At 38.7% G+C, this 23,417-nt stretch overlaps 1 protein-coding gene across 2 annotated transcripts in view; it reads left to right on the top strand.

Moving 5' to 3' along the window:
* Positions 1-2,110: 2,110 nt before the first annotated feature.
* Positions 2,111-23,417, top strand: part of PPM1E (protein phosphatase, Mg2+/Mn2+ dependent 1E) — a 98,182-nt gene continuing 76,875 nt past the window's right edge. Inside the window, exon 1 of one of the 2 annotated variants that reach the window (XM_039508362.1) lies at positions 2,111-2,483. In XM_039508362.1, the coding sequence (XP_039364296.1) occupies positions 2,191-2,483 (293 nt within the window). In that variant the 5' untranslated portion in view covers positions 2,111-2,190. Of the gene's footprint in view, positions 2,484-2,837; positions 2,910-23,417 lie in introns of those variants that run through there. The other variant, XM_039508363.1, reaches the window with a different exon arrangement.

Raw genomic sequence — 23,417 nt, 5'->3', positions numbered from 1 at the left:
GATTTACCAGTGGACTATAACCAATGATCAGTGGCTCACTTGCAGCCCATTTTTAGATACTTATAATTCTCTACAGGTCTTTAACTCTTTCACTGATGTTGCAGTACTGTACACATATAGACTTTCAAAAAAAAATCAACTGCAGCTGTGGACTGTCATTAGCAAAAGCAGAACTGTTATTATTTGGCTCTTCAAACTTGCCTGACAGACTTATAGAAATGCATTGTAAATTAGAAAGGATGTAAGTGGTATAGTTTTTTTAAAAAAAGGGAATGGATTTTCAATATCAGCTAATTCTATATATAATTCATATATCACTTTAATGATTTTTGGCTGTGAAAGATGAAAAACAGTCAGGGTGGATGACACCTCCTCATCAATTATTGGGAGTGGACCACATCCACCGTGACTGAATTGGCCTTGTTAACACTGGTTCTCCACTTGTAAGGCAACTTCCTTCTCTTCATGTGTCAGTATATTTATGCCTGCATCTGTAATTTTCACTTCTTGCATCTGAAGTGGGGTTTTTTACCCACGAAAGCTTATGCCTAAATAAATCTGTTAGTCTTTAAGGTGCCACTGGACTCCTAGTTGTTTTTGTGGATACAGACTAACATGGCTATCCTTCTGATATAGTCTATGTGACATCTTTGACCACTGTGAATACCCATTATCCAGACCATCTAATGTGGAAGCATAATTCATATATCACTTCAATCTTGAAGATAATATCAGAACTACAACGGCTGGTCAAATCATACTTGAGAAGATGAGCACCCGATTTCCTGAAATCACCCATTCCAATGTGAGGCCTGAAATTTGGTGGCTGTTTCTATAAGCTTCCACATTCCTTTGTTCTACAGAAGGCTGGATCTAACGCTCATTTAAATGAATTGGTCTCTTTCCATTGACTTCAATGGGCTTTAGATCAGCCCAGAAACTGGGCCCATAAATCAATCAGACCATTTCTGACTCTGCAGTAGTCTATGGCTCCACATGCAACAGTTGACTGATTCCAGATGAGTCATTTTCTACTGTAATGCCTTTCCAATGACTATTAAGTTTATATGTTTCCATCATGCTAATTAATTTTGACTTGAAAAACTTTGGGACTGTACATAGCAAAAACTACTGTATGCTCAGATGAGTAATTACACCTTTAATTACTGAAAAGTTAATGTGTTGCGCTTTGCTATGTTTACATAATTTTATTTACTATCTTGATCTCTTAGAAGTGAAAGGCTAGTGCAGCAACCTCTAAGATACTAGAATATATGGTGATGGACATATAAGAAATTCTAAAACTGATTACATACTAGGAATTTGTTCTATAGTTTCTGTTAAAGTTATAATATAGAATACTGTGAAATTTGCTTGTCTCTATAATGGTCACAGCACACACACAGCTTAAAAACAGAAATACTCTTGATGGAAGGTTGCAACATAACACTATTTTATTTCTCAGAATTATAACACACACAGGAACCCAAAAACAGAGAGAGAGAAAACAGGCTGCTCCCAAGGGCAGCGAGGTACAAGCCATCCCCACCCTCCCTTTGCTATAAGCTGGTTCTTTTCAGGTGGCCTGCTTCTGGGCCCACATTGAGCACACACAGCCCTGCAGCCAGGGCTAGGAAAAACCTCTGAGCACTTACCAGGTCAGTCTGTCTCTAATCCATCTGTTTGCAGCGTTGGCGCCAAGGTGGTAGAGAGAGAAAGTGGGAGCTCTGCCGGCCTGGCTAGCAGCATGGGCATGACTGAGTATCGACCCCTCTCGCTGGGGCTCTGTCAGCGTTTTTTTTTGGGGGGGAGAGCTTGTTGTCCGTCTCTCTGCCTACTCCCCTTCCCTTTTTCCACTGGAGAGACCAGCTTCTAATCTTCCCTCTATGCTCCGCTTTCTACAGTCTCGCTCTTCCTGCGTCCATGCCCTGTCGTCTGTCTCCCCTCCCTTCCCCTCCGTGTGGCGCTTTCTCTGTCAGCTCCCTCGAGCCCAGCTGCCTTTCCCGCGCGGCGCGCGAGCCTCGAGTCCACCTCCGCTGCCCACCCCGCCCCCGCAGCGCGCGCGCGGTCCCGCGGGGCCGGCTCGGGAGCGCGCGCGCAGGGAGGCTGGCCGGCCGGCGGGCGGGCGAGCGGGGAGCTCTCTGCGGGCTCAGTGCTGATCCGCCGGCAGGCAGCCGGGAATGCGAAGCGATGGCCGCTGGCGGCTCTGAGGAGAAGACCTACCGCCGCTTCCTGGAGCTCTTCCTGGGCGAGTTCCGAGGGCCCTTCGGGGCAGAGCCAGCTCCCTCGCCCCCCGCCGCCGCCGGGGCAGAAGGGGAAGGGGCAGCCGCCGGGGAGGCGGAGGAGAGCGAAGCCGCGGACCCCCAGCCCCCCACCCCTCCGCCGCCGCTGCCGCCGCTGCCCCGGCCGCTCTCCGAGCACATCATCGAGGAGGAGGTGGAGGGCGAGTGCCTGGACCTCTGCCTGCAGCAGCTCTACAAGTAGTGAGTGCCGGGCTGGGGGGGGGGCAGGGCAGACGGGTCTGGGGGAGTTGCGGGGGGCAGGGCAGACCGGGCTGAGGGGGTCTGGGGGGCCGGGACAGACCGGGTGGGATCTGGAAGGGGCAGTGGGACCAGGGCAGAATGGGCATGGCGTGGAAGGGACACTTTTGGGGGTAAAGAGAGTAGGAAAGGGGGGGGGCAATGAGGGGCAGGGAGGGCGCTGAGTGGCAGAGCTCCACAGGGGAAGGGGTTGGGGACAAGCCACTATTGGTGTTGAGATGCCTAGGACAGGTCAGCAGTGAGAGACCCATGGGTGTCTCTTCCTGGTCTGTGTCTGTCTCTCCCCCGTTCCTTTTGTCTCTTTCCTCCCATCATGCTGGGACAGGGAGCTAGCCGAAGCCGTGGGCATCAGTCCCTAGAGCAGCTTGGGTAAGGGGATAATATCTTATGATCCGTTGCCAGAGCAGGAAGGATTCTGCCATGGCGTCTTGTTTGAGGTTTGAAATGGAATGTTCCCAACAGAAGGTTTGTAATTGTGGCATCCGCTTCCAAGAAGTTAGTTTCTAATGCAAGGGGAAAAAAGAGGAAATGTATTTACAGACCAAGAGGCAACATCGGGAGAAATCCCATGAGAAAGCTATTGGTGATCTTGGGGCTATTTGTACTGTCAGTCAGAGAGCTAGGAAAGCCACATATACTGTGTTCTATGCAGAGCAGAGGCAGTTTCCAGATCTGTGCTTTGTAAAAGACTAGACCATAAAGGGAAAGCACATGGGACCTATTTTCAGTGTGAAATAGTCGGTGGACTGAAACCTAAAGATCAGTTACCAGTGCTGTGTATTGTGTTTGACTTTGTAGGTTTGAAATAGGCATGGTTGTTAATGGTGTTTCTTTAAAAAAAAATCTTTTTAAAACTGATGCTATAGGAGGAGACAAATGAACCTGTGAAAATATGCACAGCACGCTGGGGAGCTTTCTGACATTGAGCTGATAATTGTAATGAAAGGTGTTACTCCATTGTGCGCACACACACAAAAGGAGAGAGAGAGAGAAAAGCAAGTTTTACAACTACATGATCCGCTTCTCTTAAATTCTGATCTGCCTTCTGCATTTGTGGATGACAGGGACAGCAAAATGAGGACCATAAAGGACAAAGCTTTTCCATTCATACACCTCCTAACTACCTCCCAGAGAGTCATTCCCTTCAGTACAGCAGCAAATTCATAGAATGTGATAGAAAGGGTGTGAAAAGTCCTCTCTTCATTTTGGAAATACTTTTTTAAAAGCCAGACTTGTGCATGGGAAAAAAGGAAAGTAAATCTCAGTAGGATGTGAGAAATAGGAACAGGTGATTTATTTGCCTTTTGGTAGAAATAAAGAGAGTTTAACAAATTATTGTGGGCCCAATTCTTTAAGCCCCTCTACACTTGAATTCCTCAGTTAAGCCAATGCTTACAAATTGTGCTACAGAGCCCAATTCTTCATGTCTCTCTTTTCAGACTCAACAGACAAGAGTATTAAGCAAAAACATTCAGAAGGGTTCTCTCAAACCTGGAGTGGTCTTCTGCTGATTTTTCACCTTTATGTATATCTCTTTATGGGCTTCAGAACGAACTGCTTTATAGGTGTAGTTTTGCTTCTGGTGATGGCAACGCAAAATCTCCTTTTAGCTACCTGTTTCATGAAGCAGAAGGCAGCATCTGCCTCAAAACCAAGGGAGTACAGGGAATATGTTATTGCAATAGTCCTTTGTCTGAAGAGGTGTTACTCACCGTTTTAGCTGTTAAACCTCCAATTTTTGCAAATGGAATTTCTGTATTAGATTATGCAATCATAACTGTAGATTTATAGCTGTTGTATATCCAGCTATGCAAGCTAGCATTTAAAATACATAAAAAAGCAATTTCTCAAAGTATTCACTCAAGCCCAATGTGATTACATTAAATATTGAGCACTAAAATGACTGAAATAGCTTTTTCTTAAGTGATGATGGCATATGAGGTAAGGGCAAGTAATACTAAATGGTCTTCAGATGTAGGTTGCACATTTTTAGTTTCTTAGCAAAAGAACCCCAAAGATTCTTTTCAACAAGCACATGTATATAAAACAAACCAAAGTGGAATGATTTCTACTTGCAAGCTAAGGGCTCAATTCTGCTGTTGCTTACAGAGATGAGTAGCTATACTCATTTGAGTAAAGTTACTCACAGGCACAAATAGTTATGATGGTCTTAAACTGAATGTGAAAATAAAAATGAAGTGATGTTTTACTGATGTCTCACTGGCAAGGAGGTATATGTTGTCAAGGCATTTTCTGTGAGTATAACTGTATAGTAGTTAAATAACTGGCTTGCATAATACACAGTCAAGACCCACTACTGTGCAGAATTCAGCAGCTGTTTTTCAGTTATTTCAAGCATCGTACTTTGTTCTTTTTTTAATTAGAGAGGGCATGGCTCAGAAATGAGATTGTACCTCCTGTGATGACGAAGTATAGCAATTTTACCTTACTATGTAGCTCAGCCTCAGAAGAGCTCCTGTTTCGTTTTTCTGCTGTTTTCCTACCCTTATATTTCCCCTTTAAATTTCCAGTTCACGGTTTCTTTCTAAACACACCATATATTTGGAAAATTAGATTTATGTAATCTTGATATCTGTACTATTCACTTTCTGAATGATGCACATCAAACTGAGCAGTAGAAGATAAGGTACAAGAGGGAGAGAAGCTAATAGGAGTCACTCTTTTGGAGCATGCATTGGAATGGTGGCTTTGAAAGTCTTCATCCATTTTCATATTCTGTTGTGTAACTACTTGCTGATTGTGTAAAATGTGTATTTTGAAAAGTTTCTGCATAGGAACAAATCATAAACAGTAAGGTCCCAATCCTCCTCTCACTGAAATCAATGGCAACAGTCCAGCTGATTTCAGTGGGAGCAGGATCAGGTCTTAAGTCTGACCTTTTCTGGAAGTTTTTAATAGAAAGTGGTTAAAATTAGATGTAACAATAAGTTGTGTATAGGAAAAAAAATAACGTTCACTATCTTAATAATAATTAAAATATACAACACATATTTATAAAGCCATTTCCTGCTAAAGCACTTGAAAAGCTGTACAAACCATTAAGACAACAGAAAGTATGTACTATAAAAGCAAATAAATTGATATTCGTAAAGTGGGAGGGGGGTGGGGTGAAGAGAGAAGAATGAGCAACAGACTCTAGGACCTGATCCTGTGCCCATTGAAGTCAAAGGTCCCATTGGCTTCTGTGGTCCAGGATCAGGCCTCTGAAAATGATCTCATGCCTTTCTAAAACTTCCTGTGTCAAACTTTAAATACAAAATACTAGTCTGATTCTTGAATAAGGAACTACAAACAGAAGTAAGTGAAGGATTGGTTTTCTAACAGACAAAGGGATGCTGTCTGTTTAAAAGTCATATGTTGTTTTTGGAAAGATCAAATGTTGCTGTTATGCCTAACAAAGTCAAAGAATTTAAAAAATCCAGTTGACCTGTCACTATGTGCTTTTGCATTTCTCTCAGCTTGGACAGTAATAATCTTGGTAGTCACTTTCACTTCTGTTTCTATTCTGTTTCACTTTCAAGTTCTTAATGGTGCAATGCTCTGTTTTTAAATTTGTTTAAAAAAGAGTAGTTTTATTGGAATTAAAATATAGAAGAATTTATCTACTCAACTTCTGTAAAAGCCTGTTTTATCAAAATCTAAATTTTTATGCCCCATTTAACTTGAAAGTGACAATGACCAAACAGTTATTTTGAGGAACACAGAATGTTCCTTGCAATTTCTAGCTTGAAAAGGGAAACGTAAGCATTATCGCTTTACTTTCCTTTGCAGAAGATAAAGTATAAACGTGGCTAGTGAACATTAAAGGGATACTGTTGGGACAGTTTAGACCCCAAGTTTAGGATTGACAAAAACAAGGTTTTAGAAAATCTAAGATCAACAGAAACATTTAATTAAGAGAGTGCAATTTATTTGTCCAAAAGTAAATACTATTATGCAATATTTGCAACCAAGACATTGCAGCATAAGGTTAGTGCTCTAAGAACTAGAAAGTCCGTTTGACTTAGCTGTTTTTAATTGTTCAAGTTGGACTGAGCGAATGTGAACTGTAAACAAACAGCATAAACATTGACCATTGAACAGACATTTTAAAAATTTCAGATTTAATGATCTTGGGTTTTACTAAGTACACAGAGAAAGACTATAGTTTAATATTAGTTTACATCCAACTGTCTGTTTTGAAAATAAACTTCAAAGCAGCCATTTTGAAAATGTACTCCCATGGGGAAGGGATGATCTCCAGCTATTTCTTACTTCATAAATAAAGGTTCATCTCCCCCTTGCTGTAGAGGGCAGATGTTGATTTTTTTTTTCTGCCTGCTTTGATATTAACCAATATTTTATTATCCTTATATCTATTGTAGTCATCCTAGATAATTACAACATGGCAAGCTTGTAGATATTTCAGCATTTCATGTTGTTCAGATGTTTGTGGTATACTAAGACATTTTCCTCTGTTTTATGGCTTCCTGTTCTATACTGTAGGTTTTATTGATGATATAAAAAGCCTCCATCCATTTGCAATAAAGTGTTTGAATACAGGTAATATAGTAGGAAATACAACTATAGTACTTACCCATCTCGTTCAGCAAAAAGATTGACACAAAAGGAACACTGTCCCTTTTTAAGGGGTGGCTTGTTTAATCCTTTGCCTGGTTTTAGAATAGAAATTATGATGATGTTGGCATGTGCTGACAGTAAATGGATTCTGTGGATATCAATTACGTCTGTGTTGGGAATTGTCTATTGGTTGTAGAATGAGCGACTGACAGTCAACACCATTTTGGATTCTGTTTCCAGCACTGCCACCAATTAGCTTTATAACCTTTGTTGTTACATAACTTCCCTCAGTTAACTGCACTGTTGGATGAGTGTGATACATTGGGGACTTGTGGCTGTATTGACTCTTGATTAGAGCCCCATTCAGGAATTGATTTTTAAGGAGAGTTGTCGGGGACAGCTGCTGCCAAGAAAAACCCTGTCAGAATGGTTGGATTTGGAACAATGACAGGGAGTCATGGGGAGGCAACAGTGAGGCCCCTGAACTGGTGTGGAGGACTAGGACCTTATGCACATAGCTTTGGCCTCTACGGGATACCCTGAGATCTACATGATGTTAATACCAGAACTTCCTGCTCTTTCTTGGAGCGAAATCACAATGTCTCAGACAGAAGAACTGGGAGGAAACTGCAACTTCAGTGTTCTCGTTAATTGAGAACTGTTGCTTCTCTTTTATGAGAGGTTAATTTTATCTCCTAATCAAACTTTGTCCTTAGGTTTGACAGTAAGTTTTGTGGTTTCCCATAACCTTTTAGAAACGGGCACAGTTTATTAATTTATTTTTAAAATTATCATTTGCAAATAGGTTGTATTTACAGCGATGATTATAATTTTCAAAACAGTGCTAATGAAGCATGCATATAAGGATTGTAGAAAGTTATGTTACTTAATTCAAAAAGAGGTTAGGAAGATTTCTGCTTAACATTTAGGCAATATTAGCGAATGCAACCTCCGTAGTTTTGGCATATCTGTATCAAATCATTTTCATACAGGGAGATACAACACAGAATATCCTTCTAATGGCCACATGACACAGAGGGTACAGTATTGTATTTCTTTGATCCTGAAATTTGGGCTGAGTTTCCTCATTAAAACCTCAAATGTCCAAATTCCTTGAATTTGTACGTGGGGGATGAGGGGGTTTGCCCTGTAAAATGAGTTTTTCTAGGTTGCTACCAAAATATCTCCACATCAAACCTTCCCTCTTTCCTTTTTATAAAAATGTGAGATTTTTTTTGTAAGAAGACTAGTTCTAATTTAATCAAAATGAGATATATTTTAACAAAAAGGAACATCAGCTCAAAGTGAGTTAAGTATTGGAAAGATAAACTTTCATTTTGTAAGGACTTAGTGATATGGAATGGGATTTTCAAAAGTGCCAAAGTGAATTAGGAGCAGAAGTCCTGTTTACTCTCAAGGGACAATGGGACTTTTGCTGCTAAGGGAGTTAGGTGCTTTGATAATATCACCCATAAAAAAACAGAGCATGGTCACAAACTGATTATAAGCCTATTACTCTATTGAAGGCTTCTGATAATACAGCAAACCTGGGGAGTGAACCTGATGCATCTTGTGATGGAAGAATCATGATATGAAGTATGAGTAACTCCTGTTACTCCCATTGAAGTTAATGGGATTTTGAATGTGTACTGATAGAAGAATCAAGCCTAGAGCAAGCAAATATAGTCTCTTTTCAAGTCTCACATGAATATCATTAACACCAAGAGGAGTTACCAAGGTGTAATGTGTGTGCATGTTTCCTATAGCTTATCAGTCACCCATTGTAATATATAATTATAAACCACCTAAAAATCTTCAGCCTGAGTGCACTGGTTAGCTCAAAATTAAGACTTCTTTGGAGTCCATCTTTTGAATGAAAGAAGACTGAGCCTTATTCCTTGTGGTCCTTAAAGATTCCTTAGCAAACTTTTATAAGGGTGGCATTTTTAACTCAGATGTCCAGGCCAAATCCCAAGTAATTGCATTTTTTCTACCTAAATTTACCCTGTAATTTCACTTAGACATAGTACACTTCCTGTCTTGAACTACTGTGTAGTGTTTCTCTGTACTGTTAAAAACAGATACTTCATATGAAACCACTGGTGGATGAATTGTTTATTTAGATAGCCTTTTTCTTATAAGGAAGTTATGAGGATTAATTTAAGAACTTAGAGCAGAGGTGGCCAGCCTGAGATGGCGCCAGAATTTACCAATGTAGGTTGCCAAAGAACCACAGTAATACATCAGCAGCCCCCCATCAGCTCCCCCTGCTGTTAATTAGAAATAACTCCTCCAAAGGATTTGTGCTTCTAGCTTTGTGCATAAAACACTTGTGTGGCCAGAATAGTTTTACTTTAAAAGTCCTGATTATATTTGCCCTTTTCAGTGCTGAAAGTACTTCCCCACATATGCATAGAAGTAATAGACCATTCAGTTGTAATTCCGAGGAAGGATTTTAGGTAATTTTTTCTTGACCCTCCAGCTAAACCTCCAGAGCGCTTTTAATAGGTATTGTAATGACTGTTCTGTTCTGTTATTGGAGTGTGCTTGTCGTCTTACTGTTTTTCTGCCAAACTGCTCACATGATTGCACTAAAAGCAAAAGCGGCTGTAGTATGTAGGAAAAATGGTATTGCCAATGTCTCCTTTTTCTGCTGTCACTGAGAAATTATCCTTGCTTTTCTCTGTCACTTTTTCTCTGTGTTTTACATTGTGTTTTTCTCCTTTGTGATATTGTAGCTGGCCAGGAAAAAAAAATGTTAAAAATTGGATGATATGGAATTAGGGTTCTAAAACATCTGATGCTCTTTGAGCCATGTTACAGACTGTCTTATGCAATACTATCATGATTATGTAATGTGAGTGGTTATAAAAATAACACGTGTCCCAGGACAGTGTACAGTATATGTCTGCTTGCAAGTTAGTAATCCATGACACATTACTAAAATATACCTGATTGTTGCCAAAAACTATAATGTAGTAGTCTGCCTCTGGTTATTGTTAAACTGAAATATTACTATACAAATATTTTAGTGGCTTTAACATTACAAGATATTCAATGATCCTATAAAATGAATGCAGACTGCAAGCTAACTGTACAAAAATATTTCAGTTATGCCTTTTTAACTTCGTTAGGAAGAAAAAATTACACCCAGTTCTAATAAGGCATTTTGCAGAGGAGTAAACACCAGAGTCATAAATTAGAAATGGCAAGGAAAATAGCTGCCCTTGGGTACTTCAATAATTAATATTGAAATTGAAGACGTTAACTAGATTGCGGTATTAGCTCTGTTCATGTTTATACTGAATGGAAAACATAGCTGCAGGCAACTGATGACTGAACAACCCAAGGTTTTCAAGCTCTGGCACTGCTCATCATTTCTGAACTTAGCATGGAAAGCTTCTAGATATCCAGTGGTCCAGCAGGATTGAAAAGCTGGCTGGTATACTTTGCCTGCTGTTATCCCACTGATCATAGGAAAAGCTTGCTTGTGTCTAGGCAAGTCTGAATTGGGAAGCACTTAGACTTGTCTTTTTCTAGCAGATTTTATTACAGGAAGGGAAGTGTGCTATAGATTGGATACATTAGTGGTCAGCCCTCCACAAATAAAAATAGGAATATTAAGATCCAGTCCCCATATAGCATAATCTTTACAGTATTTTTGTTGGCCTTTTTTCTTTAAGGAACGATCCAATAAATTAATGACCCAACTTTGATGCAAGTTCAACTTCTCTTGCTGTGTAATTTACAGTAAAGAATTGGAACTCTTCATCTCATTTGAGAACACCACTTGTATAGGATCTGTATTTCCAAAATGATGTGTTAACTAAAAAGAAAAGCAACATATCAGAAGAAGAGTTGGCATCTTAATTCCCCAGCCAAAGCTCTAGGGTTCTGCTGTCCCCTCAGGCTAAGAGTTTCTTACTGAGGTACAAACCAACCCCTTAAAAAAGAAAGTGGGAGGTGATCCTTAACTATACTTTTATGAATACTGTACAGTATGCTTTATAAGAGCTCAGCTCCAGAATGGATTTTCTTCCCCTACAGCCCCAGCCTGAAGGGATAAATGGCCAGAAAGTGATCTACTCTGGTATTTAATTAATAGTTACACTTCTTTCTTCTTCTCTATTTCTCTACAGAGGAAGTAGTAGGAGACTATAATTAACCCGTCCAAGTGTATCATATTGGCATGGAAGAAGTTCTTGTTACATTACTCATTGGTTTGGGATCAAAGATCTTTAGTCCTTACCAGTTTTATAATTGGATAATAATGTTAATACAACCTTATTAAAATACTTTAATTCTCATTTGTTTTTTTTAAAAAGAGAAATTTTGCTTATGATTTTTAAAACCTTTTAGGTGACCAGAAAATTAGGGAGAAAGTAGGAACTGATGTTCATTCCATTCAAAATTATTTGCAAATGCAACAAATTTTATGTAACTTTTTCCTAATTCCAAACTTTTTGTTCAATTCTCTCCCACTGAAATCTTTCGAAATATTGTCATTGTCTTTAATGGGAGCAGGATCGAGCCCATTGTTTCTCTATCTAAAAAGTAAAAGTTCAAACTCTACATCCTGTGCGTAGGAAGCACAGTATATCATCAGAATATTAAATATTATTATTGAATTATAGCTACCGTTAACCTTTTGTCTTCCTATTGCAGTAGTGCCTAAGGGCCCTAATCAGGGATCAGGGCTTCATTGGGCTAGCAACTGAATGAACATATGCCAAAACATGGTTCCATCCCCAAAGAGCTTAAAATATAAGTAATCTTTGTACTCTTGTTACTTTCTTCTGTTGAGCATGATATATCTAAGTGTTACAATAAAGCTTGTACATTGACCAAAGTAGAGGAATCAAGGGTTCTACTTATCTAAAGATTGATAGAGACATACTGGTATGTTCTGAGTAGATATGGCTTCTATTTTTGGAGTAGTGGATTTTTCACTTGAGTTGTCCTATCCCACATTCCTGAACAGTTCAGCTAAATATTTTATTTAGCTGTAATCCGTTGCCCAGAGAGAGAATAACTAAACAGACCTAGCCATTATAAGGTGAGCTTAATTGTTAATGTTTTTCCAAACATATGTTGTTAAATCATAGAATTTGGGAAGCTTAGAGATATTTACAATAGATTTTAAAAGGAGAGTCCATCATCTCAAGCTTCATTTGGAACACAGGATGTTTGGTGAATACCGTTACAGTGCAGAAATCCTATGGACTACTATGGAAAACTATTTTAAAGTTTCAGAAAGCAGAAAAACGTTATGCTGTGCTATCAGTATATAGGAGGTATTTCAATGAGAGACAAAGGAGGAGTGGGGACAAATAGAAATAATATTCACTTGAGATATGGTCTGCCAGAAAGGAGCTAAACTTGTGGTTTGGCCAGGTTCTGGAGGACTAAAGTAAAGTTGAGAGACCTACTGTCGCATTGCGACCTCTCTTGGGCCAGAAGAGAGAAGGAGCAGCCTTGTATTTTTCTGCCTAACAACATAACGAACATTGGCACAAAGAAAAAACAGTCATTCTCTTATCTTCCCTTAAACTCCCCGTCCCCCCCTTTGGACTGTGTGTGCTCCATAAAGATAATTCTGTAACTCTTTACCACCTGCACAGAAGTTCATATTTTACCCAAAGTTACTGAACACCTGTGAAACTTCCATTGAAATCTGTGGAGAAGAAAAGGTGTAATTTAGGAGAGAATTTGGCCCAGAGTGTACCATCAGGCTAGCTGGTTGAAAACGAGAAGTGAACCTGCATTTACTAATCTGATCCTCTTCCCCGGTGCATTGTTTATTGGAGAATAAACTTGAAATGGTTTAAGCTTTTCTCATTGGTGCTAACAGTTTTGCTGATTACAAATGACCCAAATGATCACTTAAAATATTTAAGATCTTGTTAGTTAATTGTATGTTAGTTTTAGAATAACAATTTTGGATATTGGTATGAACTGTATAGTCCCTCACAAAATGAAGTATTTTCAGATCACATGCATTCAGTCTTAAATCCTATAAAACAGGCATTCCACACTGATAGCTGTGCTGACATATGTTGATTTTTTTAGTAAAGGAATCAAATAGAAAACACACAGAGCAAACAACAAATTGAGTTCTAAATCTATCTCCTGGGATTAGAGAGAGAACTGTTTTCTCTGGATTAGGTATTGATCTCTAAAGGATTATTGAATGTCCTAAAATACTTTCCAACAATAAAACCCACCTCTGTATTGTGGGGGAGGGGAGGAGTCCAAATAAGGAATTAAAAGACGCTTTCTAAATGATGGGATACCAGCATTATACAGTAGTATGCATAAACACAGAACACATTTCTGATTTGTTCTTTGCATGTGACCTAAATATTATTGAAAATTTAGCACAGAATTCATTTATTTTTATTGTCTGATTTATCAGTTAAATGTTTTCTTATTAATAATCAAAATGAGCAGACTCAATATCCTTTCAATGTTTTTGTTGCCTTGTTGGTCTCAGGATATGAGAGATACAAGGTAGGTGAGGTAATATCTTTTATTGGAGTGACTTCTGTTGGTGGATGCTACAAGCTTTTGAGCTATACAGAGCTCTTCTGGTCTCTTGCCACCTTGTCTCTCTCAGACTCGATGTGTACGTTTTTGTACAGATTTTCTTTAAGACCTGGTTTTGTATAAAATGTATTTGAAACTATCTATAACTTTAAATTATTATCTTCAGAAAACTGATGCAGCAACATACAGTAGAACCTCAGAGTTACGAGCATCTCAGGAATGGAGGTTGTTTGTAACTCTGAAATGTTCGTAACTCTGAACAAAACATGGTTCTTTCAAAAGTTGACAACTGAACACTGGCTTAATACAGTTTTGAAACTTTACTGTGCAAAAGAAAAAAGGCGTTTTCCCTTTATTTTTTTAGTAGTTTACATTTAACACAATATTGTACTATATTTGCCTTTTTTTTTTTTTTGGTCTCTGCTGCTGCCTGATTGTGTATTTCTGGTTCCAAAGGAGGTGTGTGGTTGACCGGAGTTTGTAACTCTGGTGTTTGTAACTCTGAGGTTCTACTGTAGTTCCCACCTCTACACTACTACTGTGGCACTGGACAGCATGTTAGTACCAGTTATAGAGAAGATTTTAAATTCATCCCTTACCTGGACTTTAGAGTCCTTTTTTATTTTTTTGTTTTGGATTCCAAGCTCTGATCTTTTCCTTACTTACAACATTTCCATTTCAAATTCTATTTTGTTTGGTAATACAAAAGGTCTGAATACATTGTCATCCTATTTACTACAGAGTGGTACAAGAAATTAAATTGGGAGCGCACACTTGCAAAAAGCCATTAAGTAGCAAAATTTGCCAGGGGAAAAGTTAAATATTTATTTATATATATATTTTCAGTTCTATGGTTTTATTCATAAAGCCTGACTCTTACAATTGTTGGATCTCTTTCCTGCGAATACTTTAAGTACTAAGCATATATTTTTGTGTGTTTTAGGTTTTTAAAAAAAATACTTTTCTCTTTGTGCATCTTCCTTTTATTTATGACCTTGGCAGATAGTGGGAAGTCAAGCATACATTAGTCAAAAAAGCGCCCAATGAAATGAAAAGCAGTGTCATATGACACCTAGAAACTCCATTATTTAAAATACTGCAGTTACTTTGGAGATACTATACCAATGCATACATAGATTTGGGCACAGGCAATGGCTTGTGTAGCCTTTTTTATTTATTTGTGGACTTGAAGGCTTGACCTAGCAACCCCTTCATCACAAAATTTGTATCCTGTTTTTGAAATGTGGTACTCCTTCAGAATGGAATACGCAGTTCAGAACATGCTGGTGACAAATGTTGTTTTTCTAGAAACAAACCTATTTTTTCTTGCCAGGGGAGGCAGGTTGGAATATGGGGCACTGGTAGCAACAATTCTGTTTAAAACAAAACAACAACAAAAGACCCTCCCCCTCAGTTTATGTCCCCTTCCTAGAATGTGTACTTTTTGTAACTAAATATTTACTCCATTGTGCACTTGAAATTATTCACAGGATAGTGCTGCTCCTTGTTTCTGTTATATTCAGTATGCTCTCTAAGTTGAAATTGGACAAATGCATTTGCAAATAAATCAGCCACTAGGATTCCCTAAAGTTAAGAGTTTGGCTTTGCCTACCAAAGTTTAAGATTGGACAGTGTGTTTAAAAATCAAGAGAATTCCTTTCAGAGGTAAATATCACAGAAAAACATCTGTTGAGGACACACAGAAAGGAAGATGAATGCATTAATGAAGCAATGTTCAGCATTCAAACCCACTGTTTTTAAATATAAAAATAAGATACCAAGAAGAGTTAGGATTAAAAAAGTAGAAAGGTGAAGAAAGAATAAGCTAATGCCACAACTTTAGATAAACATATGGCACCCATAGTGTTCACAAATACAGTAAAATCCCAAAAGTACCAACAAATGGTAGAGGTTCCAAACCTTTAAGATCCACAGAGCCCCCAAAAGGAGATTGCCTGTTTTACTTCCCTCCTACCTTCATGGAGTGGTTGCCTGCCTGACAGTATAATGGACATAGGAAATGTGTAGAGACTTCTGGAAGCTAAGCTTTTCTAATTCTTTCATAGTAGACTCCCTCCACTCACTCTAGGCATTAAATGTTGGTTCTGTTCTACTGTAGCTACTATTTCTTTTACCTGTTACTAGGCTGAGGCAAGATCTCTGGGGTTCCCCATCACCATATTACTTTTGGGTCACATGTAGCTCTGATATTTCCCTATCCCTTTTATCCCCCTATTGATGCACTCTAACCACTGCCAGGGCTTTCTTCAGAGGGGCTCTTTATGCTGCACTGAAAGCTACTGGGGAACGACGAGAAACAGATTACAGCCATCATTCTTTTTTCCCACCCTACAAATGTGTTCTTTTGTTTCCCACTGGGAAAAGTTTGTGCCTGCTGCACTGCCCAGGTAACCAAAATCAAGAGTTGCTGAATGCTTCCTGGAAGGACTTTTTCAACAGATAGATTAAACCAGGAATCAAGAACTTCAGTAGATTACTGGAGCAGATTATTTTAGAACAGTGACTCTCAACCTTTCCAGACTACTCTACCCCTTTCAGGAATCTGATTTGTCTTGCGTACCCCCAACTTTCACCTCACTTAAAAACTACTTGAATACAAAATCAGACATAAAAATACAAAATGCTCACAGAACACTATTAGTGAAAAATTGCTTATTTTCTTATCTTTACTATATAATTATAAAAAATCAATTGGAATATAAATATTGTACTTACATTTCAGAGTATAGTATATAGAGCAGTATAAACAAGTCATTGTATGAAATTTTAGTTTGTACTGACTTTGCTAGTGCTTTTTATGTAGCCTGTTGTAAAATTAGACAAATATCTAGATTAGTTGCTGTACCCCATGTAAGACCTCTGAGTACCCTCAGGGCTACACCTACCCCTGGTTGAGAACCACTATTTTAGAACACTTACAGGCCTTAGTCAAAGTACACAGTTCTTGGACGTGGAGGAGAGCAACAGCTTTGACAGATTACCCTCTGGCACAGATAGTGTGAACAGTATGTCCCAAATGCCTTGCCAGCAATAAAAGCAAACACATGGCCTGTCAGTGGTGTAAACAGGAGCAATGTCATTTTGTCATGTCCATGCCCAGCTAGCACATAGACAAGTCATCATCCAAAAGGTGCTAAATCAGTTATCTGGATATGCAGAATTAAACCTATTTTCTAAAAGGTTCCTATTCAAATGGGAATACGAAGCTGCATTTTTATAGGCTGAAGAGGATGGAAACCAAGCTTGTTAAAATTAGGTAATTATCAATAAAATTACTTATAGGAAATAATAATTAGAAGTATGTGTGCATGTAAATACATGCACCATATGCACCCAGTAGCACAGGTAAAACAATGTGTGTGTGAGTTATCCTGATGGTTTCACAATGTGTTTTATAGTTCAAGTCAGGGTCTTGCAGTATGTGAGAATTTAAGCATGGAAAGGTCTAGAATTGAGGAACTAATTAGACACGAGGAAACTGATAAAAACTGTTAGAGAAATATAGTTCTTTAGAACTGTAAAATTGTTCTAATGAAGGTAGTCAAGAAGACAGGAAAGGATAGCAAAACAGTAGGACATGTTGTTTTACCAGAAACAATATCTTCATTTCATACTTAGGAAAATACACCTACCTAAACTGACTATTAAAGTATGTAACTGTAGTATAACTCACACGTTAAATCAACACTTATTTTTCTTTAAAATTCCCGCAGCTCCACCAATGAAAACACTAATGTATGGTGGCTGTTAGTGTTTTAATCAGTATATCATGTAATATGATTTAGAGCTGATATAGGCAACGTGTTGAAAAAGTGATTGCTGAGGTCTGTCTAAATTAGCTCTCCCATTATTGCCACCACCAGCATAACTACAATTCTGGGTAAGTTTAAGTAAAATGCTAATGTAGAAAAGACCACATATGGCTGTGTTCTGCATTCTTTGCACACCCAACCAAAGTCAAAGTTTTGTGTGAGTAAGGAATTGCAGGATCTAGAAATTTAATATTATACATAAATGTGCTACTTGCCAGTCAGGGAATAAACTAGCATGTTCTGTGACTCAAATTCTTGGGCTGCAGCAGTACATTAATTCATTACCATGCTTTTGTTCCCATTTTCAGTACTGGAGGAAACAGAATAGCTGGCTTTACTTTCTGTTCTGTGAATAAGACAGGCCAAATGCATAAAACAGGGCAGCAGGCCTGAGTAAATTTAACATCAAATAAAGAATGACTTAAGAAAAAAATATCCAAAAGACACATTGAGGAAGAAAATGCATCAACATCAGTTTAAACAGCTGTATAGTTAGAGAAACATACTTACTCAGATAATAGGTACAGGGTCAGTTACTCCCTTGTGTCAAAGACCTTACTGAATCCTGAAGAAATGGAGAAAGGTGGTAAAAGATGAGATCCTAAGCAAATTAGAAATAGAGAAGGTTTAGAATATCAAGACATGAATGGTAATCCCCAATACATGAAAAGCTGAGTGTTTATGTTGACTTTGAGATAATGAATATTTGGCTAATGATTGAAGAACTGATAAGAAACTAGGAACAGTCAAGTTAATTTCTGTTTTGTGGGAAGACAGAAAGAAATTAGCAGATTTTACTAAAGTCCTTGTAAGGATAACAGATGTTCAGGAATAGAATTAAAATGGTAACTCAGGTAAATTTTGTTTGTTTGTTTTAATCATCTTTTAATAATTATACTATTCAGGTTATGTGAAGTTTCAATAACAGATAAAAGAGCAAAGTGTTAACAATGTCTTTATAGTGGCAATTTGCTTTGAGATTTTACATTACAGAAATAGCTTTTGCTGTGAAATCTAAATACTTCTGTAGTAACTTTATGCTGTAGTCCAAAACTAAAAATCCAGAATTGATAGCCTTGGTTGGTTTGTGGGTCTCTTATGACTTTGCTACTACATAATTTTCAGAGGAGGGGAAAACTTTGGGGAGGAATATGTTAAATAAAAAGTAAAGAATATTGCCAGCCTTTAATATAAAAAAACATGTCAGACCCCCAGAAATCATGAGATTGACTTAGAATTATGCAGTTTTAAAAAATACAATAAACTCCTGTTTCTTCTTATTTGTCTTCTAGTTTTTGAGCCTGCAGGGTGTACTGTGATCACATTTTCAAACTTTACTCCTCAATCATGTGAACTAGAATCTTACTTTCTTTAATTGAAAATGGAGAATCTCGGGTATTCACTTGTCTCCAGGAAAGGGGCTCTAAATAAAACATCAGATATAGCTAGACTCATGACAAAATCATGAAAGCTGGCAACAAACAAAACCGGGCCCCACTGAAGTCAATGACAAAACTCCCACTGACTTCAGTGAGGCCAGAATTTCTGTGTAGATTTCTGTTAAGTAAAGCCAGGTGTCAAAGGCTTCACTTAAGTGATTGGTGATTCAGTAGATGGCACTGTATCCTTTGGGTCACAACTAAGCCAGTGCTTTGGCATGCTGTTAGGCTGTCTTTCAAATGAAACCTAGAACCACAATCCATATAATTTGAAATAATTAAAACTCATGGCACTCTTCACAAGGGTAAGCATAAATCTTCAGTTTCAGAAAAGGCTTATTGACCAAAGTTCAACTCAGGCAGTCATATTTTGCATACCTAAACTTTCCCTAGCAGTTTCAGTTGAATAAGTTATTCTATCTATACTTTCCCTTCTAAAAATGTTGAGTAGATGTTGCTGGCACAGAATGGCTACCATGTTCATATGCAAGCAGTAGGAGTAGCTAATGAGACGAGAAGCGATCCCTATGTATAAAATGTCGTCTGTATGGTGCTTTGAAATCTTTTGAGTTGAAAGATACCTTGTGAATATGAGATAATAAAAATAGCGATGTCCCTGATTCTGGCAGCTTCTCAGGGTGCCCAAGACTGTGAGTCACCTTGTTACTGCCCTACCTCAGTGAGAGAGAGACTTGTTTGTGCTTAACTGGATGTCAGCTCCCTGACACAACCTGTCTGTTAGCTACCCAAACAATCTCCTCAGGGCTGGGCCAGCCCTTACTTCACCTTGCAGGTAGTAGGTGTGCATCAGCCCTCCAGCCCCTCTGAAAGTATTCCCCTTTTAGTATTCAGCCCCTGCCACTGGACACTCACAGATTTGTTGTCCCCAAAGGAATAGTATACACAATTTAACTGGTACAGCTCAGGTTCAGGTCCTTTATAACGTCATAGCACTGAGATATAGTTACAGTGAAAACAATCATAAGTTTTTTTATCAAAGATAAAGATTTAAGGAATATTGAATAAGGATAATGGACAGAAAGGGTTACACATCAAACAAAATGTCTAACACACTTCTTGAGTCTAAACTTAACTTTAGCAGGCTAAAATCCTTGTCTAAAGTAGTTTCTCACCTAAAGCAATCTCCCAGCATTGCTAATGTGTCACCAATGTGGCTGGGATCCCACCTTTCGTGAATTCAAAAAGCACTGTCCTTTTTGCTCCCTCAGTGATGGATAACAAAATGTCCTTTTGCTTCTCTTTATTTCCCAAAACTCATTATTTTATCCTCAGAGTCAGGATAGCCCCATGATTCCTTCCCTGATGTTCTGGGTCCAAGTTGTTTTCACACCCTTGTGTTGACTCCATATGCAAAACAGCCTTCCATTGTGTTGGCTTACAATGCTTAATCTATGTCAGAATCTAGGCAGACATCCCTTTGTCTGGCAAAACCTGTCAGTCCTGCCTAGACTACAGACTCTAAAATATATATTTTCAGTACATATAGACAACTCCTTAAATACCATCTGTACATAAATCTTGTGATGATTATGAGGATCAGTATGACATAAGCTTTTATTAGACACCTCACACAACCCTTTTTGGATAAATACTGTGAAAACAGTGTGCTGTCAGTTTGTCAAAGCCTGATAGGCATGAACTCTTTGCAAGTTGGCATTGAGTGGGTCGTAGGGTCCCACTGCTGTACACTGGCTGCTTTGTATGGACAAACTCAATAACTGTCCTGCCTCATTTTTGCTGTGGGAAGTATTGTCAAGAGAGCAGGGGTGGAGTGTGAGAAAGGAACAGCACGCCAGCACTAGAAGGCACTTGGCATGAGATGAGTAGCCAAGGTACAAAAATTCATAAAAGCAGAGTTAAAATGTCTTATAGACAAAGATGATGGCTCTTCCAGAACCTTCTTTGATGTTTGAGTCCTTCATTTCTGATATCTAAATTCTGTCCTTTTAATTTGTACATGGAACTCAGTTGTCACTTTGCTGTTCCAGGTATTCCTCTGAGTCCAGACAAAGTATTTGAAATTCCACAAATTAGGCATAGAAAAACAGAGCTCCAAGGAAAGACAGTAGTAATATCTTTAATAAAAGAGACCTTCTCAAATGGGGGTGTTTCCTTTAACTTGCTACACATAATACAGAGAGCACCCCTTAACACTCAGAATAAAGGCATTGGAAGTGAGAAAATAAAACTGACAGTACCTACAGTGCTTCAAATAAATTAACAAAACCAGTTTTTGTGAAACATCAGATTAGTAAAAATGTTATAAAATAAATTATTAGGACTTGCTCCTCTAGTCTGTAACCTAGTAGCTTCTTCTGTAATGGACTGCTTTTAAATGTCTGAGTAGGATGCTGTTGAACTTAATAGCCTGATCAGGTTCCTATTAAATTTTGGACAGTCGAGATCAGTGAACACTGGAGGAATCTTTTCCTCTTGTTTTTTCTGCTTTAGTATAAAAAAATAAGTTGTCTGTTCCTTTTGGTTTTTCAGTGAATGCATTAAATTTACTTGTGCCATAATTAAAGCTCATTCAGCTCTTTATGTAAGGGTTTAAGTGGGAGGGAATTATGTCTCACACTTAAACTGGGTGTTATAAATCCAGGTTTTCAGAATAGTAACATCTTTTAAGCTTCAAAGTCCAATTTGTCTGTGCTCTGAGTGTTTCTCTTACAACATGAATAGAGTACAGCTGGATAGCATTTTCAAGTACTTCAGCTTGACCAGTATTTTTGTACTCCCTCCCTAGTTGCAGCCAGGACTACAGCCCTCTCCATCTCTACCAATCATCCTGGCTGTATAGCTGTCTCAGTTTCCTGGGGGAGGTCCAAATCACCATCAAAGATCTTCCTTTTGATGGACTTGAACTCTCCTCTGAGTCCACCAATGAATCTCTACATACTTTGAGAGATTCCAGGGCCACTATCAGGTCCCTCAGCATATATGCACCTGCAAACAAAAGAAAATGTCCGGTCATAAATGGTACAGAAAACTTGTCCGGTTTAATTCTGTACTTATCATAGGCCTTCTGAACCCCTTAAGAGGAGTCTGAAATTCCAGAATGTAAGAACACCTACCATAATTGCTACCATGACCCAGCTGTCCTTTTAATTCTGCTGTCAATTTTGATGGTTTAGTTGAGGGTCCAGAACATTCCCACCTTGTGAGTCTTCAGCTATATCGTCCCACCCACCTCTCTCCCTTTGAAGACTCTGGAGTAGATGATGTCAGACAAATAGTTTATTGAGGCCATAACATCAGGTTATTCCATTCATTTCACCTTCATGCCCCCTCTTTCCTGTCCCTTTCAGGGACTCGTCTCATGATATTTTGCTGAGACAGGAAGTAATTTCTTTTCTATGCATAGGGAACATAGAAATGGTTCCATCCAGCACAAGATCAATGGATTCTATTCCAAATATTTTATGGTCCTCAAAAAGAACAGGGGATGGAAACTGATATTAGATCTCAGACTTCTAAACATCTTTGTGACATCACCCTACTTCCCTTCTGCTTCAGAATTTCATCTCTCGGGACTTTGGGGTAGAGAAGGAACTTAGTGCAGTTTGCCCATGCAGCTCTATATATCCTTGGTACAGAGCATGAGGATGTCTGGAATGTATGTGTGGGACGAACAGGCACTGTTACGGAAAATCTCAGCTCAAAGATGCATAAGTCGCATGTGCATCTGAAGTGGAGCACTCATAGGGACATACATCTTGAAGAACTCCAGTTACTGCACCAGATGAGTAACCTCTTTTTTTATTCAAGCCTTATTGATCACAATTAAGTATGAAAATTACAAATTCATTTTCATTAGCTGGTGTCAAGTCAATCTCAAGAGACAGGTGCTGTGGACTGTGCTCATATTCTGTTAGATAGGCAGCAAAGAGTCCTGTGGCACCTTATAGACTAACAGACGTATTGGAGCATGAGCTTTCGTGGGTGAATACCCACTTCGTTGGATGCATCAGGTTAGATCAGGATTCAAAACTGCAGCAGAGGGGGCTGGGACCCAAAATCTTAATGTGATAGCTAACGTGGGAATTATTTTTCAAAGCAGCTGTCTGCAAAAGAAGGGAATTTGGAAACAGTGGATATAGACAGTCATGACAGGATTGTAGGAATCTGGGATTCCTGACTGCATAGGTCTTTAGAGACCACCCACTGAGCTTTGGCAGGTGGCGATGTAATGAGCTATAATAACATAGAGGTTCTTAATGAAATTTGAGAGCTGTTTTATCTGAGATCTTCATTACAAATACAATAATCCTTTTGCTTGTGTTCTGTTACCAAATAATATCAGAAGAGACTCCAGAGATGGGACCACTAACTATGCAATACTCAACTAGTTGAGGATTTGTAAATGATCAAGTCAAGACATAGTCGTCTGAGCCCCTTTTCATACTGAATGTGATCTCCCCATCCCATCCTCCCAATAACCATATTATAAAAATCTA

This window comes from Mauremys reevesii, linkage group 20, assembly GCF_016161935.1.
Source record: "Mauremys reevesii isolate NIE-2019 linkage group 20, ASM1616193v1, whole genome shotgun sequence".
In the NCBI taxonomy this organism is placed as follows: domain Eukaryota; kingdom Metazoa; phylum Chordata; order Testudines; family Geoemydidae; genus Mauremys; species Mauremys reevesii.
Note: the sequence above shows the minus strand (reverse complement) of the source record. Positions and strands in the feature narration are given on the sequence as shown.